Genomic DNA, 19328 nt, shown 5'->3' with positions numbered 1-19328 from the left:
CAGTTAAATTTAATGCTTCTGTTGATTTCCAGTTCTGAGAATGACTAGAAAAATAGAAGTGACCTTTATTTTCAGTAAAAATACTTAAATTGCTTCAGCTCTTCAAAGGCAAAATCAATTTTACTCTAACTAAATCAACATGGATTTTTTTTTAGGAGAGAAAAACATTTTTCTGCTAGTTTTTAGCCTGATTAGGCAAGAGAAATAGACTTTCTTGAACTTATTGTTGTTAAGCATGTTTATGATGATGGCACTCAAGCAATCCAACAGGGATCAAAGTTCCATTGCAGGAGATTCTGTACAAACACATAACAGGATACACACCTTCCCCTCAAAAGGCACGACACACACAATATAATGTGGCTGATTACAAGCAAAGTAATCAGTCTGAGAAGTATTTCAAAGAAAGGATAAATTCAGAGAAAAGAAGGATTTTAAAGGGGTGTGAAGCAAAAGAAAATAATATTCCTAGATGAAGGCAGTTGAATTTCAGAAGTCACGTGTTGAAAAGGACTTGACAAACTGATTATAAAAAATGAGAAGGCCCAGAAAACCTGAGATGATAAGAAGATGATGATCTTGATTTTTCTCTGAACAAAATTAATTTTTAGAACATTGTGTCTCATATACATACATGTTATGAAAAAAAAGAGCACCATCAAACACCTTTTGCTTTGTTAAAGAGTAAGGATAAAAAGACAAATTAGAAATACTTTAAATTTAAATAAAGTCCAATGCTGACTTTAGTAACATATTTGATTTAAATTCAGAAGGTAAAGGGGAAAAATTATTTTGATTATTTTGTGATATTTAAGATGGCATTAGTGTATAGTGCATCACTCATACTATATGATCCATCCTGATTTTACAGGTAGTACAGTCTTAATAAACTTATTACCTGTCTTTTGGGAGCTTCCTCTTCAGCCAGTAGGTCTTTTAATTGGGAAAGGTATTTACAGTAGTATTTTACACAAGGGATTATGTTTGAATGTGGATAGGCAAAATTGATTTATAAGTAAACATGAATCTAATTTGCCATACAGATGAAAGATCATGGTGCACAGCTCAAGCTACACAAATTAAGTTGTTTTTACTTTTTTCCTGGCAATGTAGTACGAAAAAGTCTCTAATAAGACCAAGAGTTTCAATATAAATGCACAGTATATATTTGACATCCAGATGTCATTGCCCAGAAAACTATTCAGCAAGTCACTCTGAATCTACAGAAAATTATCTCATTCTCTTTGAAAAATGAAGAGGCTATTACAAAGACAAGCTGCAGATTAACTTGAAACCTTGACCTAGAACTAGTGAGCAATCTATGTAAGATGGGCTGTACCTAAAAGAGGAGTCATTTTGTGAACTACAATCATAGAAGGGATGAATAATCCAGTTCATATTAATCTAAATAGCTCAGTAGGGAAAATGCTAACTAGCAGGGAAATTAGAATTATGTGTTACTTTCTCAAGAAATGTTTAATGCAGCCAGGCTTTTCATGGGAAATGCATTCACTGATGTGAAAAAGGATTTGAATGCATTCCGTGCCATTAACATTAATAGGTGTTACGCATGCAAGTATCCAAAACATCAGGATGACAGGAGAGTGTCAACTGGATGTAAAAGCCTTCTTGTAACGAGGAAATTGTTAGTTCCTCTTGGTAACAACGTAGCAAAAGGAACTCTTAAAAAGTCTAACAGAATGCTCTCTGAGCACTTCTTAATTGAGATCTGTGACTGAACCTCGAGATGACGTCTCTCAAAAAATGATGTAGCTTTCTGCGTCCATCCAGGACTGCCTTAACTATGTAAGAGAAGTTGGGACTATGCATAGGGTGACCATTACACTGAGAGTGATAGCCAAGGCTTACAGAGAGTATTTGAGACACTCTCCACCTTTTTTACTGTATGTGAAATTTGTGGCTTAAGTGCAAGTATTCTGTAGCAAACATGGAAATATTTAAATTAAAACTACTCAAGCAAATAGTTAGCTATTTTGATTTCATGTCTCGTTAGTTAAAAGTGCAAAATTTAAAATCTCTAGACAACTTTTAAACCTCACCACCCCCAAAAAAACCAAAGCAAACCACAATAAACCACCCCAGAATTGACAAGCAGCTTATCAGGGAAATCTTTACTCTTTACTCATAAAGTAGCTGTAATTTCTCTTGTCACATAGTTCTCTAGAAGTTATCTTTAGTTGTGTCATCTAGTTTTTTCCTAGTTCCTTGGAATTGTTGTTTTGTTTTTTTTTAATCTGTGGAACTTGGGCACAGGAAAAGAATGTGACTTGTAATGCTGAGATTTTATCATAAGATTTAGGAACAAATCTAGGAGATCACTTTAAAGAAATGTCTAATTCCAGATTACTGAAAAAATCAGTGGTCCTTAATTGATCATGGAGGCTTTCAACTTGATAGTATAGTTACTACTAATTCTACTGTCCTTTAGAGGTAGACTGTACAACTTCTGCTGTTCTGCAAGAAAAAGAGGTTTTTATGCAAAATAATCAAAGCATTTATCCTAGTGGTCAAGAAAATATTATTTTTATTCATTTGTGGTTTTTTACATGGAAGTCAAACACAGGAAGCTGAATCTGCCAGACCAGTGGTACCTCTCTATTATACACATAAGCTGTTCTCTGATGTGATGTTCTTTGAAAAAGTGATGGGTTTGGACACTGGAAAATGAGTGTTAAAACTTGCTTATTGGTGTCATTCATCATCTCCAATTGAATATAATTACTTCTTTAAAAATTTACTTAGGTCTTTTCTGACACACATTTTCAGACACAAAGTTTCTATCTTGCTTCCAAATTCTCTACTTTCCCTCAAGATGAACTGTCAGATGCATTTATACGCTATGAATACAGAAATGTGACATAAAACTCTAAATCAGGAAGTCAGTAATATGGAATTTAAAAAATAATTATGTAAAAAAGATGATGACTGACTTCTACTGGGATTCTGAACACTGCTTAGGTAGACCATGTCTTTAAACATCTTTGTACCTCCAAAAATGTTGTTCAAGTCTTATTTTTATTTTAAATGTAAAAATAAATATCAGAGGAATTGCTATCTTGATTTTAGTAATAATTTCTGTACTGGATCAGATAAAATTATTTCTTCCCAAATAGAACAAAAATTGACACATAGTTTCCACCTGCATCAGTGCATGAGAAAGCCTAACCATAGGACAGGATCCACTTTACCATATATTACAGGAATTCTTCAGCAGAAGAAGTTTACCTGTTATATGTGCATCCATGCAGTAATAAAATAATTCTGCACAGAGATTATTACAGAGTATGATTTTTAAGGGAAAAAAACAGTAATACCCTTCAAACATTATCAAATGGTAATATCCTACCAATTTGGTCTTTTGTTGTGAGAAATGACATGAGAAGCAAAGAGAAAAATTCATGTCTCTAATTCTGGTCTTGTTTACAGATACATTTTAAAGCCTTGTAGATCAACAGTTGACTGGATCTTTTTTCAATTTCCTGAAGAATAATATTTTACAGAGTAGAAACTGCAGTTTCTTTTACAGACAAAATTATTTGCTATCCAAAAATATTGCTCATGATCAGCTACTCCAAATCCTTCTGCTTCATGAATTGAAATATTAGCATATGTAATATCATGTAGTTGAAAACATAACAGAAAGGCTGACTGTTCAGGTATTATACATCATTATTTTGGAACATCATGTATTGTATTGATTGACACATTGATATCAGGGTATTTGGAAATCTGCACTCATTTTTTATGCTGTTCTTTATAGGTTTCTATGGGGACCACAGACAAGCCCAAGTTTATCTGTGATTAATTTCTTTCTCTTTTAACTAGAAATAATAATGCTTTCATCTAAGTTTGAGAGACTACAATTCTTCAGGGCCAACTGCCTGTTATTTTGTGTATGTACAGTAAAGTACAAAATATAATGCGGCCACTGCTACAAAAAAACGGAAAAATCAGTAACTATTACAGTGGCAACAATAAAGATAACATTAATAGCACATCTTTAGATGCAGTGTGCATTGATCACAGTAGTCTCAAGGATGAATGAAATCTACAATACTTTTATAGAGGTAGCTATGAATTTAGTAGAATCTTACCATTTTGCCTTTTTTTTTTCTTTTTTTCTTTTTTGTGTTTTACTTAGGGAAATTTAAGTTTTTCTTGCGTGGAGCCACACACAGTGCCTGTCTTTTTCAATGCCACCAGTTACCTTGAGGTTCCTGGTCGTCCAAGCCAAGATCTGTTTTCAGTCAGTTTTCTCTTCCGGACCTGGAACCCAAATGGACTTCTTCTCTTCAGCCACTTTGCAGAGGACCTGGGGAATGTTGAGATTGACATAAATGAGGGCAAAGTCAGTGTCCATATCAACGTCTCCCAAGTGAAGAAGAACCGGATAGACATCTCATCAGGTAAGTGTGTTTTTGGTTTTTTTTATTTGATATTATTTTTGGTTGTGTTGTTTAAAATCATTATGTATCTAAAGACTGGAACAGTTTTTAACAAAATTTAAAATTTATATTGCAACTGTATTAAATCCTTTATTGTTTCATTGAGTAAGAGGTACAAGAATGTTGAAATAGATGTTAGAGTAAAAAAAAAAAATTATCTTATTCTGTCAAGAAATCACCCCTTATCTATAAGGCAACATTTCTTCTTTTTTCTTCCTTCCTTCTGTCTTGCAGTTTTCTCTGTGAAGATATTTGGTTTCAAAATGGGTGTGCACTCCCTTTCTAGGTGTAGTCAAATAATTAGATTGTTCCTAATATTTTCAACTAACTAGGGAATCTCATAAAAAAGAAATCTATTAATACCATAATTATTTGTATGGATTTTTAAAATCTGCATAACTATCCTGCAAAAAATTAGATTTATTTTAATGCTTTATTGTTATTTTGTTACAACAGGCATTTCAGTGCCTGTGAAATTTTGTGTGTGTGTGAATGTAGAAAGGGAAAATATGGCATCTGCCAGGTAAGACTGCAGAAAGAATGCTGTTGTTGTACAGTAAATATCACAGCAAACTTCTTTTTTCCCTTCTTCTGCAGGGAATTAACAGATGTCATGATATAAATCTACTGGGTTTTCTAGAAGTCAAAATGGTCTGCCTTTGGCACAAAGTTTTCTGACCGTTGTGGTCTTATTGATAAAATGTGCACATTTTTTTCATTGGCTGTTTTTAACAGCTGACAAAGAAGAATTTCACATAGTCAAGTGAGCAGCCTTCTGCACGTGTAGGGTATGAATAATTCTATAGGGTATTAATAGATTCTACTGGGAGGAATGCAGCCTATCACAAAATATTAGACTAAATAAAACCACATCCTTGATGCAAATCTGTTTAGGGTTTCATATCTGCTGTATTTCTGCCTGTCACCTGTAACAACATATTTTTCCAGAAGCAAGTTAAAGTCTCGTAGTATTTCCTCCATATGCTTCTCATAATTTACAAACTTGCTTACATTAGCAGCTTTAATTTCAGTTTTCAAGTTAACATGGGTACATCAGTATTTAATTCTGGGTCACAATGTAATTCTGGTTATAGAAGCAGTAGTTGCACTGACTGGCAGGACCCACATGAGAGAGCTGTAAACGAGTGTTCAGGTGGCAGAGTCTTGTTCCTTCACAGCTCTGCAGTCAAATTAAGTTAATATGGAGCAGAGCTCTGGTTTGTCTGTTTTAATTGTCACGTTTTCCCTTGAATACCTGAAAGTTGTATGCAGGGACTCAGGGCACTCTAACTTAGCAGGTACAGATTTCAGACAAACAGGAGAGTCTAGCCTCCCAATTTTTCAAATACATTTGAATTCCCACTTTTCTCTCTGGTAGCTGGGCGCTGCTAATCTCCTTACCTAACTACTGCTTTGTGAAGTGCTTCTTGATGGCTAGGAAGGATCAGGCAGTAGGAGAAAAAGCTTTTCTTGTTGACTTGACAGAACTTTCATACCTAATTCATGTGAGGATTTTGGTTAAGGAAAAAAAGGCAGCTACAACTTTATATATTTTGATGACACTTTGCAAAAGTAAAAAAATAATAATTATGTATAGAAGTGCAGTGAATGAAGAGATACAATACTCTAAAATGATCAAATAAAAAGCAGGAATGCAAAACGTTTAACTTCTGTGTAAATACAGAGATCATGAGAGGTTGCATAGCATGCTGTGGGAAAACATTTTGATAATAGTAGGTTATTCATTGGAATCATGAAGCAGACATTGTTTGCATTTAAAATAGAGAAATGGAGAGCTGCCATCAGGCAGTCTGTTCTTAGCAGTTTTCTTTGTCTCCCTCCCTTCCCTGCTGTCTGTTAAGTTTTTGTCAGGGATCATTTTTCCATGGTGTTAGCAGATCCCAGCTAGAGTCTCATTTCATGTTATCCTTTGGTCTTCAAAAAGGCACTTAATTGGTCCTTCATTTATTTAACTGCATGTCCTACCTGCTGGAGATTTCACTGTATTCAATTCTTCATTAAATTCTCTGTCTCTTGATCAATTTCATTCATCTTTATTGGCAGGATAAGTCATCCCAGTACTTTATTTTTGGAAGATGTAAAAGAAAAATAATGTTGGTATAATTATTAAAATGGTTTTGTGTATCTGAAGCTTCTTCTCTCATTGTTTGGGGCTCAAAATTATCTTTAGCATGAGACATTCCTACTGTCTGCCATGCTTTAGTTACCTCTGTCATTCTGTTGTTACTGGTTTTTTAAAGAAACCACAGTTTATATTTACATCAGAACTTTCCAGAAAATTTTCTATAGGCCACTTCTGGTTTTGTCAAAATACATTTATTTTCTTCTTTGGTTAGGTTGGATAACATTTACCTTGTTGCTCCTTTCATGACTTCAGTCACTTTCAAGCCACAACCTCAACTCTACACATCTGATAATTAAATGTATCCATATTATGATCATTTCATATTTATTTTACATAGGCTGAAAAAATTTGGGATGGTTGTATATATTGTAGCATATAGTACGTACAATTTTTGTGTTACAACTAAAAAGCAACTGACTTTTGTGTTGACCTGGCAAACCAGAATTTCAGGTTTTAATTGACCTGCCTGTAAGTAGTTTAAGAGTGATGAAATGACTAGTCCATGACCAGTCCTGGGCTTCAGAGAGGTAAATGGTAGAGGCAATAAAGAGCAGGTAAAACCAGTAAAAAATGTTTTACTGAGTTAGTAAGGTGTACACTCTGATGCCCATAACAAAATTTGGCATGTAACAGAGTATTTTACGTTATTATGCACATGAACTTTCAGTTTGTATTACATATGAGAAGGACAAAGATGATTAGCCCCTTGTAGTTAGACTTACTGCCTGATTTTCTTCCTGAGCAAATGATTTTCTTTTTTTCATCATCTTGCAAATTGTACTTTCAAAACAGGTTTCTAAACAGTAAAAAATGCCTGCCTTGCCCAGCATCCTGTTAAGCATCCAGTAAGCACTGCTTAGCTGTGAACAAACTGGCAAAACTCTTGTGCAAAGTCAATAACTTTGATTTTGCTTTTTTCTTACATTAATCTCATTAAAATGCTACTACCATTTGATTGATGAGAGTTATATTAATAAACTTGCTGTTACTAAGAGGAAAATCAGGCCCACTGAGAGCTGAAATAAAGATTTAATTAGAAGAAATAAGCTACTGACTGTGCAGAATTACACAGGTGAAATACTTAAATCTTGTGTATAAATCAAGAGTTAAACATCCTATTGACTTTTTCTCTGCAAAGTAAACTTTGATTAATATCTTCACAATTGTGTATGCCCCAGCATGGGGATTAATAATAGGAAAGAATCTCAGAAAACAGTCAAGAGATTTATCTTTACTGCTCTGCATAGTTTTGGACTAAACTCTTGGTTTTGTCATTATGAGATTCAGGTAAACTTTCTAGAAATTGATGGATTTACACAAGGGATAGATGGAAGTAATGCTAGGCTGACAAGACGGAAGAAAGATGTGGTCTTGTTTTTAGACCTTTTTGAAAGCAGATTTCCAATATAGTTTCTCATATTAAAGGATTCTGATATTCTGCTGCAGTTTAAAAGTAATTTAGTTTGAATACATACTAAGAACCTCCTCAGTATTTGTAATCTTGCAATTAGAATAAGTTGTTGATGACGTTGTATATATTTATAAGCTTCAACAAGCTAATGTCTTCTTTCTTGAGCACAGAAAAATAAACTGGAAAATGTCATACTCCCAAGTGTCTCTTGGCTATAAAAGCTTTTTATGAATCTTTTCCTAAAGCCATATGCAAATGCATATGTTCAGTGCAGGGTTAAGCCACAGCCTGTGTCCCAGTTACCTCCTTCCACTTAGTTTTATCTACCTGCTTCAGCAACTTAACCCAAATTCCTTCCTACTGAAACCAAAGTTTGCTGAAGCTTTCAACATGGAAAAAAATGGGTAACATTAAAAAACATAAAGAGTATTACTTTGCTCAAAGAAACAATAGTAACTTTCAAAACAACAGTCCAGAGGCATCATCTAATGGTTTACAATGCTTTTTTAAAGCAAACCTCAAATACCTTTTTCAATATAGAATAGAATGTTCTCCTCCTCTTGAGAAAAGGCAGGGTTTTCATGATGGCAAATTCTAAAATAATCTCTTGATTTATCCTCTGTTTATTTTCTCACTCATCTTTTCATAGGCAGTTTTGACCTTTCATATCTAAGCATTCTCTGCTCTACTTAAATATTAGATGGTCTGTGAAGATCCCTTGGACTTTATGCTACAGTACAGGTGATAAGTCGTTGCAAAAAGGACATAATCTTCTTCAGTCCTTATGAAACAGAGAAATTTTCAGTATCCAAAATTTCCTGCCTTTCACTTGAATTTCTCTGCTTGAAGATTCTTTTTTCCTCCTCCAACTCTATTAGTTAACATCTTGTATTAGCCGCTGCTCAAGACTTCAGTTCTGTTCTTCCTGTCAAGCACAAACTTACTAAAACTTGGGATATGAATATCTTTTTGTCATATTTATCTGTATTAAATAAATCAGCCTTCTCCCTGTGGAATCCCTGGGAAGCTTTCCACCTTTCTGTCTTTCTGCTAGATCTCAAGTCATCTGAATTGCAGTTCATTTATATTTTAGACCTTGGGTTAAGATAGCATCCTTCAGGTAATAAAATGTCTCTCTCTGACAGATCTTAAGTAGTACTCTTCCAGTGACAATTCCCTGGGGCACTTTATGTGGGAATCAAGAAGTATTTTTGCCTTGGTTGTTAAATGAAGGCTTAAATAGGGAATGTGTATACACAGAGCACAAGTGCACTTCTGGTGGGAAGATAAAATTTCCCACCAGATCTTTCTCATATTACTGGTAGTAGATTATACACTGAATGTTATTAAGTGGAGGCAGATACCCCCGAGGAACTTGTCAGCATGATCAAGATGAGAGACAGAAATTCTGTCCATGAAAGACAGAATGATGACTTAGCATCAGACAAGTCTGAATATTAGAAACTTAGAATGTTCACAGGTAGCCAGGTTTGTCCCTCTGTTTCTCTCTGTATATTTTTGACTATTAACTTTAAGCAGTGAATGCAGCTATATGAATAGGCATTTGTGAGTTTGAATTTCACAGAACTGAGACACAGAAATACTTGTAGTAGTTATGGTTATTTTTACAACACATTTTCCCTGTACTCTGGTTTAGCATCTCCATACACTAGACTCAAACCAATCAGATCAAGAAATAGAGTTCCTGATTGCAGGCTTTCTTTGTCTAAAAAAACTGATGAGTTTAGTTCAGGAGTTTGTGAATTCTACTTCATCAGTTACTGATTTTCACTGGACAGTTGCCTAAAAAGCACAAGGTATGTATTTCAAAGCATAGATGGTACCTTTTTCAGATATTTCCCTGAAAGTAATGGAACTCTCTATTGGTTGCACTGACATTTTGCAAGGATGGAAGAACCCAAGAATCAGTAAACCAGGGTGTTGTCCTTGATAAGCTTTCTCAATTTATACAGGAGGCTCAAGTCCAGTTTACTTGTTTGGATCTCATTTCCTCTGGGCTGTTAAACAGAGTTAGATGGGACTTGCTGATCAATGTTTTAGCATGAAAGATGACATAAGGCTTTTTACAACTATTATTTGAACACTCCCAGTGTTGCACTGAATTTCTTTCAGGACAAAATCTCTGAAATAGTTAGTGGTTAAATGATGCTACTAACTTACTGGTAGAAGGAGCGTAATTTGTGTGAGGAGATCTGAACAGAAATAGCTGGAAACATATCCTTCTAATTATTTTTTAATTCAGTAAGTTTGACAGGAAGTGGACTCGATTTTTTTGCTTTCCATGTTGTCTTTTCTTACTACACCTGCATCAGCTATTGGTAGTCTGGTTCTAGCTAAGTCTGTGAAAATTTTGGTGTTGACTTTGATGAGTGGAAGATAAGCCACTTGGCTCTGAATACTGCAAGAAGTGCCCAATATTTTGCAGTTACCTTAAGAACATGGATTTTTACTTTGGTGGATTCTCTGTTTGCATATTTTTGTTGAATGCAAAGCGCATGAAAAGACTTGTTTCTAAAGATTGGTTTATCAAGCCAAGGATGCTTATTTAAAACCAGCATTACCTCTTGGATCAGAAAGATAGGGTGGTTGGAACAGATATTATAAAATATAATTAAGTTTACATTTTAAACTGTTCCAGTATGACATGTATTACTGATTGAAGTGAATATGTGGGAGGTTTTTTTCCATTATTACTTTCCTTTTTTATTACAATAACAGAATAAGCAAAAGGATACAATAGAGAGTGGAGCTATAGTTATATTTGTTGTGTTTATGCACAACCTAACAACAGTATTCCCAGGACACCACGACGTATTCATATATAATATAAAGGGAAATTAAAGGAATATTTTCTAATATCAGAAAGACTGCATATCCAAAATATTATATTCTTTCCCCCAATGTGCTAGTTTGCCATCTCTGCCTCTTCTTCCACACCTTGGAGAAAGCCCATTTCCAGGATACCCACACCTATGTTGACCAAGGTTTGTCATAGATGGCAACATGATAGCAACCACACAATAAGGTTAGCCAGGTCTTTCAGCAATTACACAAATACCTTCCAGCACCAATTGTGGAAAAACATGAATTGCTGTAAATGACAGGATGTAGTGGATCCTGTAAGCTTTTCTGTCGGTGTTAGTATTGCTGGAAAAATGTGATTGGACTCCATGCTGTCTTAGCTGTTTAGTTTAGCTTGTAGAAGATTAAATTTTTATGCACATGAGTGAGAAAAAGTACAAAATCTATTTGAAGTATGTTTTTCACTTTGCTTCTATTTGAGAGAGAAGTAGCTGGCTAAGCACATCTCGTGATAACCCCACATATGATTAACCATTTCTAATAACTCAAAGATATACTCCTGCTGCCTATTTAGTTTGGCAGTTATGGTGTTCTGTAAATGGCTATGGAGGGGCAGAAGGTGGAGTAGCAGAAGGTAAAAAGAATGCAGACACTTTTTAATCAACAGTAGAAGTTACAGTCACTGTGCATATGTACCATTGTGCATATAGCCATGTGTCAGAGAGTTTACTCAGCTAATTTGCCAACTACGATGAGCAGGAAGTTCACAGATCATTATTTGGTAAAAAAAGTTAAAAAGTTTGAATGGATTCAAATGGGGCTCGTTGTTTCATCTCAAGGTCCTGTTGCTAGAACTGTCCCCATTGGACACAGGCAGCATCATTTCTAGGATATCATCTTCCTACAGGATCAATAGTTTCTCCACAATCAGTACTGAGATCCAGGAATAGTTCAGTAGTTAGACTGTTCTGGAGTCCATTACAACAGACAGTACGGACCAAACAGTTCTCACTCTGCCATCCCAGCTTGCCCTCCAACACATCTCTGCAAGAGTTTGTCCTCTTACAGATTCTAATGCCCCTTCCTTCCACCTCTACTGCCCCTCCTCCTTCTACACACACAATATATTCCAGATGTAATTGCTTAAAAAGTGCAAGCAATCACAGGCTATGAGGTAACATTATTATTGTTCATCACTTTATGAAGAGACGCCCATTTTTAGAGCCATAATATTCCCAAGGTGTCTGCGACCCAAAGAAGGACACACAGGGTCTGGGGGAGAGCCAAGCTGTTGCAACAAGGCTGCTGTAGCTGTGGCCATGTAATGCTAATGACATGACAGGCAGGAGCTGTCAGCGTTGCACAGGGCTTACACAGTGTGGGCACCTGGATCAACAGGGTGAAGCCCCAGGGCAAGGATACTGGTCCAGAGACACCTCCACATGCTGTACAGTGGGTTCAGAAATGGATCATTCCTTAGGCCTGGCTACAAAGATGGTAGAGACACATCCTGCCTTGTTTCAGAAGCAAAAGACTACTGCAGAGAGGGTGAAGAATAGGATGTGGCTTACAGAGGTAGAAACAAAGGGAAAGTTCTCAGATTTGGAAAAATGGTCTGCCATCAACCCCTCATTTACTCAAAGTTTGTTGTTTTAGAAAAATCTTTGGTGCGCATAAAACCTTGCTGATGGAGAAAAACAATTTTATGGTTTAAAAAAAAAGAGAGGGGAGAAGAAAAAATACTGGAGACTCAGTCTGCAGTTAGAACATAGAATATTCAATTTCTGTAAACTTAGAAAAAATATTTACAGACAGATTGGGAGATCAAAGGTCTTGAACATATACTGTGTAACAGTGTTTCAAAAAAATGGTACAGAATCTTCAAGCAGTGTGTACAACACTGTGGTGTGAAGTTATCAACTATGTAAATTAAACCAGCCAGTGCTCTTTTCACCTTTCCGTCTTATCCAAATTCAAGGGAAACAAAGGAGATTTTTCTTTACTTTTAAAGTCAGCATTTGCAGCATTTGCACTTTGAGTAAAACCAGGAATAACAGACTTTCTAGAGCAAATGTCCTTGCAAGTAATTTGAGTTTTTTGAAATTTTTAATTTTTAATATTATTTATCACTAATCCTCAGCTAGGTATTCCACAACATGTCTAGCCTATTACTTACAAGAAAATAATTAAAATTTGTTGTAATATTAAACACAATTCTTTTTCAGGGGGAAACATGACCTAATTACAGGCATGGAACTTTAATTTATGTGCTGGGAACTGACACTCAATATCTTCTTTTTCATTGCTATTCAGGAACCTGGAAAATAGATTATTATCTGTGACAGGTTTCTGGCAGTCCCTCTTGGTTTGACAGTGTTATTTTAGAGAGAAGAGAAAGTCACTTTTGTATATAATGAAAGGAAAAGTTGTCAAGCATTCATACATATTTTATGCTGCATAAAACTTAAGTGCTAGGGGAAAGATTCTGTTTTCAGTCGTGCCATTGTAAATTCATGTTGCTTCTGCTGACCTCCAGGCTTGCTTCAATGACACAGAATGGCATCTAGCCCAAAGGATTAATTCCATTTTTTCACACAAGCAATGCCGCTCTTGTAAGTCAGCTGGGCCCTTAACTGGGGTTTTTTGGTTAGCACAGTCATGCATAACTGTGATGTGTATTTTGGCATTTTGGCATTTTCTACTGACATTGACAGAACTAAAAGCAATTTCTATCAAAGTACTTTCTTGAAATGGCATCAGGCATAGTCTTTATTGTCTATTTTTTTTTTTTTTGATGGAAGCAGTAACTCTGCTGCAAAAAATTGACTTGGGGAGAAAAACATTTTCTGGTTGTATGTTGCTAGCTCTGCCTTTAGTCTGTTCTTGTAAAAGATGGTGAGTCCCTTCAGGCATTTTTGCACGTTGTTTGTTTTCATTTTCAAATGTTGCTGAAGCAGCATCACATGAGCACTGAGGTGAAACAGAGCAACCAAAGTAGTTTGGTTTCTGTAAGCTGAATGGAAGATGATATTGTCTTTAAAAAGCCTACTCATTAAGTTTATATATTTGATAGGGAGAAAAAGAATCTCAATTATCTTACTGTGAGTCAGCTACTGTAAAATACACAGTCTATTTTAGCAGTAACCAGTGTCCACACAGACACTGTTTCACTGAGGAGAAAAGCAAAATTCCTCACATATCCTTCACAGAGTATTTCCTTGCTAAAGAAAAACATATTTAGAGTTGTGACTTCACCTATGTTTTTCCCAAGAAATGTATGAATGTACAATGAATTTGAGGGATTCATTATTTTAAAATACAAAAATAACTTTGCTTTTTTTTTCCGATTCAAAGTAGTGGAACATGAGATTGCATGCCCTCAAGTATAAGGTTTTCATTGGTTGACCTTTTGTAGCTTTGTTAACAGCTCATTTTCATAATTAGCACATACATTAAAACAAACTGCCAAGTGGAATCAACTTTTCCAGAGCAGTAGCAGGACAAAATAACACTCTTAACATTCTGGTGTTGGCACTTAGATACTTATCTGTGAAAAGAGTAATAGCTCTTGCCATGTCTCTTGGTTCTGGAATTTGCAACACAGGGCTGATATTCTTGACTGTATTGAATCTGGGACAGAATAATGTGGTGCACAGGAATCTTTGGGAGGCTTAGGTTTGTTTCAATATCATTGAAAACAAGTGATGATTCATCAAATTTGCTGTGTCATAAAGATTTGTCATATGCTAAACAAGAATATCTGGTCCAAGGCAAATTACCTTCATCTTTTAAAGCATCTTCCAAAGGCACAGAACTGAGCACAACACAGCCTTCTTTCCCTTCCCAGGTATCTGTGAAACATAGGCATATATAAATATATATCTACATATATATATATATATATATATATATATATATATATATATATATATACACATATATACATATATATATACACACACACACATATCTACACAGAGAGAGAGAGAGAAATATGATGTTTTATTAGCAGCCCCTTGTAAAAACAAGCAAACAAAACAAACAAACAAACAAAAAAAACCCCAAAGAAGTTACTAGAGCATTTATTTAATTTTTCTTTGGCTGGATGACCCTGAGTTTTATTTCTATTGAACAAACTTGGAGCACTAAGAATGCATTCACCTCTTCAACCATTTTCTATTTCTTTCTAGCTTTGAGCAATACAGTATGAAGTGTTGTTTTCTGATTTTGTTTGTAGGAAAATACTGTTATGTATGTGATGTTTCATCTTTCCTTAAATATAATATTTCCTGCAGCAGGCTGCTATCTTTGGGAAACTTTTTTTTTTTTTACCTTTGGCATTTTAGAGTTCCATTTCTTACTGCAAGAAAGGATTATAACAACATTATGTTAAAACTATTAGCTAATTTTGCTACTCATAATAAATAATTATGTTACTAGAAGCATTATAGTCCAGCCTGTTCCATGTGCCATTCAGCTGGATTAGCATTCTGAGTGTTATTTCTTCCCCATGTCAGGAATCTCAGATCAGTGTTACAGGTCATTGGTTTCCACAAGGCTATTTTATAATTAGAACAAGGTTTTGTGGTTTTAAATAATGACAAATAAAAGCCCCATACAGAAGCAGTAAATATCTGAAATACGATCATCCAACAAGAAAAATCCATTTACATCATCCTAAGCAGACACTGCTCTCACCTGTTGTTCCAGGTGCTCTGCAGCTGGATACAAAATCTCAAACTCTTTTTTTGGCAGAAAGACTGAGTGTCCATTACATTTTTTGAAGGCTTCATCAGGTGTTTTCAGTATTAGGTCTCCCTGCCATTCCCATTATAATGAATCAGAGTCAATGCAACCAGGATGTTTTTATGGTTTTTTAGGTGTTGAGCCATTGAACAGTCATATGATAGGGGAATGTAGCAGGTCTCCAGAAAAATTTGGGTTTCCCTGAGCAGGACGTTTTCCCAAGATTTTCATGTCTTACTTTGTGCTATGGTATTCCATCATTATTTCTAAGAGTGAGCAGAAAAGGATTGTACCAAGGAAAGAGATGTTAGATGTATCATATAACTGTACACTGAGGCAGATAAAGGTTGGGAGAGGACTTATGTCAATACTGGATAAAGATTTTTTGGCAAACATGCTTTTATATATATATATAACATTACATTTTTTATATCTTATATTGGTAGTTCTGCAAGAGGCTAGAAAGAAATGTGCCACTTTACTACTTCCTGGTTTTACTGATTATTTATGGAATCTTTTGTTCTGCTTTGGTTTCTTAACACAGAGGTACTACTTATTCCTCAGTTACAACAGATTCCTTAGAAGTTTCCTAGCATATGGTGTTAAATTTTCATTGAAAAACATGCAGAGAAAATAAGCTTTGTTAATGTACAGGCGTTTGCCACGTACAAACAAGTAAAGAATATAGCTTATCTATTTTTTCCTTTCAAAGTAAGTGTTATTTTTGTGGAAATAGTCTGAGGTCCAATATGGTGTCCCCAGAATATGTCCTCAGAACAATTTCAGCATCAACAATCAACATGGAATATAAATGTACAAGTGGGAAAAATAATTATACAGTTCTAAGTAAAGGCTCAATAGTAGTGGATTTTTTCTTTTTTCTTTTTCCTTTTTTTCTTTTCAAAAACTGTTATGTTAAACATGTAACTCTGTAGTTTGTTCCTTAAAGTAGATTCAAATTCTACACAATTTTTAAACCATAAGGTTATATTCTCATCAAATTCTAATGAAAGACTGTTTTAAAAAGCTTGAAAAAATTCAGTAATATTTTGGAAATCTCTATTAAATGATAAATAGAATAACATTCAGTACTGATATTGCTTTTATATTAATAGTACATTTAAAAGGTCTTTTTTGTATCATATTTTACATGCACAAGAGGAACTTTTCCTTTCATTTTAATTACCTATGGAAAAGACATTTGTATGTTCAGTTATGTCACCCAAGTGTTGCTAAGTAGAATTATTTTTTAATACTATTAATAGTTTCTGTGAAATTCATTTTCATTTATAAAAAATGGATATGCAGTCATAAAAGTGATGAACAAAGTGTAGTAGGTGTAAAATTAAAGAACTTACCCTTGCATTATTCATAATTTAAAAGAAATTGTATTCTTAAATGACATTCCAAATTTTATGGGTATCATTGACATGACTGTAACAGAGATGAGTAGAAAGAAAACATCATATTCAATAGCTCAAGTTTAGTTTGGATCAACACTTGCAACTCAGATCTGGTTTTATCATTCGTTAAGTTTAACCAGGAATTTAAATATCCATAATCATAAGCAAACATGAAGATTTGTTTACTTGAAATTCTGACTCTGATACCCTGAACTAGCAATGGGGTATGAAAAATTGCGGTAGATCAGGTTTTTGACCATTGTATGTAATGGTTCATACGCTTAGCATAGAGAAGCCCAAAATAACATCTGGTCTCCACTGAAAACCAGTACAGTCTCATAGGAAAAGTGGTATTATGTTATTTTGAGTTGTTGAGATCTTTGATAGCTGCCATGTATCCTCAGTTCACACTGGAAACAGTAGAAATTTGTGCACTCTAGTTAAGAGCCCAGAAAGGTTATTATGCTGACACTTCCAGTCCTGAAGTCAAAATCAGTCAAAATCTCAGGCCAAATTAAATCCAATGAGAATTTGAATCTGACTGCTTCTGGGAAAGGCTCTGCCATGCACCTTTTTTTGAAAACCCAGTCATTTGAAAGTTACTCTTCAGATTATCTGAGCACAGCAGCAAAAGGTCCAGGAATGTGCAAGGTCCTTTCCTCTGAGTATTCACAGCAGCTCCCACCATGTCAATGATGCCTGTCTGGTGCTTGTCAGCACTGTCAGGACTCACTACCTGCCTCTGGAAGTTCTATTTTCAGTTCATTCCATATTCATTTAATGTAAAAGGCAGGTGAGGAGGAGTGACAACAGGGATCAGAAAGCCCTTCTCCAGAACCTTACTTGTTATCATTTGATCCTTTGAGATTTAGCCTGTCAACTTAAAAACTTTATTTCACAGTATTTGAAGTTTTTGCATTACAAAGAGCTGGTTGAGGGGTATAAAATTTGACTAATATCTGCAGTGCCATTCTCTTTAGAATCTGATTATTTTTATTATGGAGGTTAATTTGGAACTCTAAGTATGGCTATTTCAAGAAGAAATATAGTATATACATTTTTTTTTCTGCATGTAAAATAGTGATATTCAGTAGAAAAAGATGTACATGCTCTGACTGGTTGAGTCTTATGAATGTTTCTGTAGCCAAGCAGCAAAAATAGAAGATGTTATTCATTTCAGATGAAACAGGAGTTCAAAATATTTTGTCTTTTTATTTAGAGTGTTACAGATTCAGTAAACTAATACTTTTTTTTTTTTTTTTTTTTTGTGTGCCATGAATTCTTTCACTAGGACATTTTAAAAGGTTGTCACTGCCTAGGGTAGATGACTAGTAGATGAAATCTAGCAGAGTTCTACCACCTATACTCATGAGAGACTGTCTGAAAGGTTAGAAGAATATGCCACATGTCACTCATTCTCATATGTCAGGACTCTCACCTGTCCCACTCCAAAAAGGAGGGGGTGCAGTATTTATTTTAGGATGTGCAGGAAAAGATGTCACTGGCACTCAAGCCTGCAGGGACCATTGGGGATATTATAAAGATAAAAGATAAAGAGATAAAGGAAAGATAAAAGATAATATTTAAAGATTAAAAATTTCTGGAATAAATCTCTTGGTTTCTATAGATATAAATGGTCTTATGTTAAAAGAAAATTGCCATTTTCCCTCATTCCCAATTTGTCCAAGCCCTCCAAGTGTTGCATCTCCATGAGGGCACCCAGGCACGTACATGGACACAGTCCTTACCATGTGCACCACACTTTAAAATCAATATCAAAGTAGGATTCCTTGATACCTTTCCTTGCCATTCAAGCTCCTGAAACACATGGTGTGGAAAAGTTGTAGCTCTGCAGAAGGTTTATAAGAATGTGTTCAGTCTTTACCTCTTTTCCTTTCTCCTCTTGTTTGAGGCAAGGAAAAAAAATACAGCTCAGAGATCTGGCAATTTTATTCCTTATGGCTCAATGAATGGATGACTTCAAATTCTGTTGTACCAATAAAATAACTGTGGGAATAAAGCATGATACACCATCCCACTTAGAAATGGGACATGGTTCTGGGTAAGTGCTTAGCCCATCCTTATGTATATCAGCATTGGTAAAATGTTTTGTGCCATCGAAGGACATTAAAAAGATGTGCTGAGTTTGTCAGTTTTGATTTTTTTTTTTAAATTAGGAATGACCTTAATCAAATTTTAATGTTGTAAAAGCAAACATTAAGAAGATGTTTTCTCATTGAAAATATGCTGAGTTACATTTCTTGTCCCATGCCACCATAATCAGTCTTTAAAATTATTTTTGGAATAGTAACTATGATGGAAAAAGCCACATA

At 35.0% G+C, this 19328-nt stretch overlaps 1 protein-coding gene across 1 annotated transcript in view; it reads left to right on the top strand.

Annotated features, from left to right (window-relative positions):
* The window catches only part of CNTNAP2 (contactin associated protein 2), a 1019478-nt gene that overhangs the window by 491768 nt on the left and 508382 nt on the right, over positions 1-19328 (top strand). Inside the window, exon 8 of the mRNA XM_038163912.1 lies at positions 4163-4427. Coding sequence (XP_038019840.1) covers positions 4163-4427 — 265 coding nt within the window. The remainder of the gene's footprint in view (positions 1-4162; positions 4428-19328) is intronic.

Source organism: Motacilla alba, chromosome 2, assembly GCF_015832195.1.
Source record: "Motacilla alba alba isolate MOTALB_02 chromosome 2, Motacilla_alba_V1.0_pri, whole genome shotgun sequence".
Taxonomy (NCBI): Eukaryota; Metazoa; Chordata; class Aves; order Passeriformes; family Motacillidae; genus Motacilla; species Motacilla alba.
Note: the sequence above shows the minus strand (reverse complement) of the source record. Positions and strands in the feature narration are given on the sequence as shown.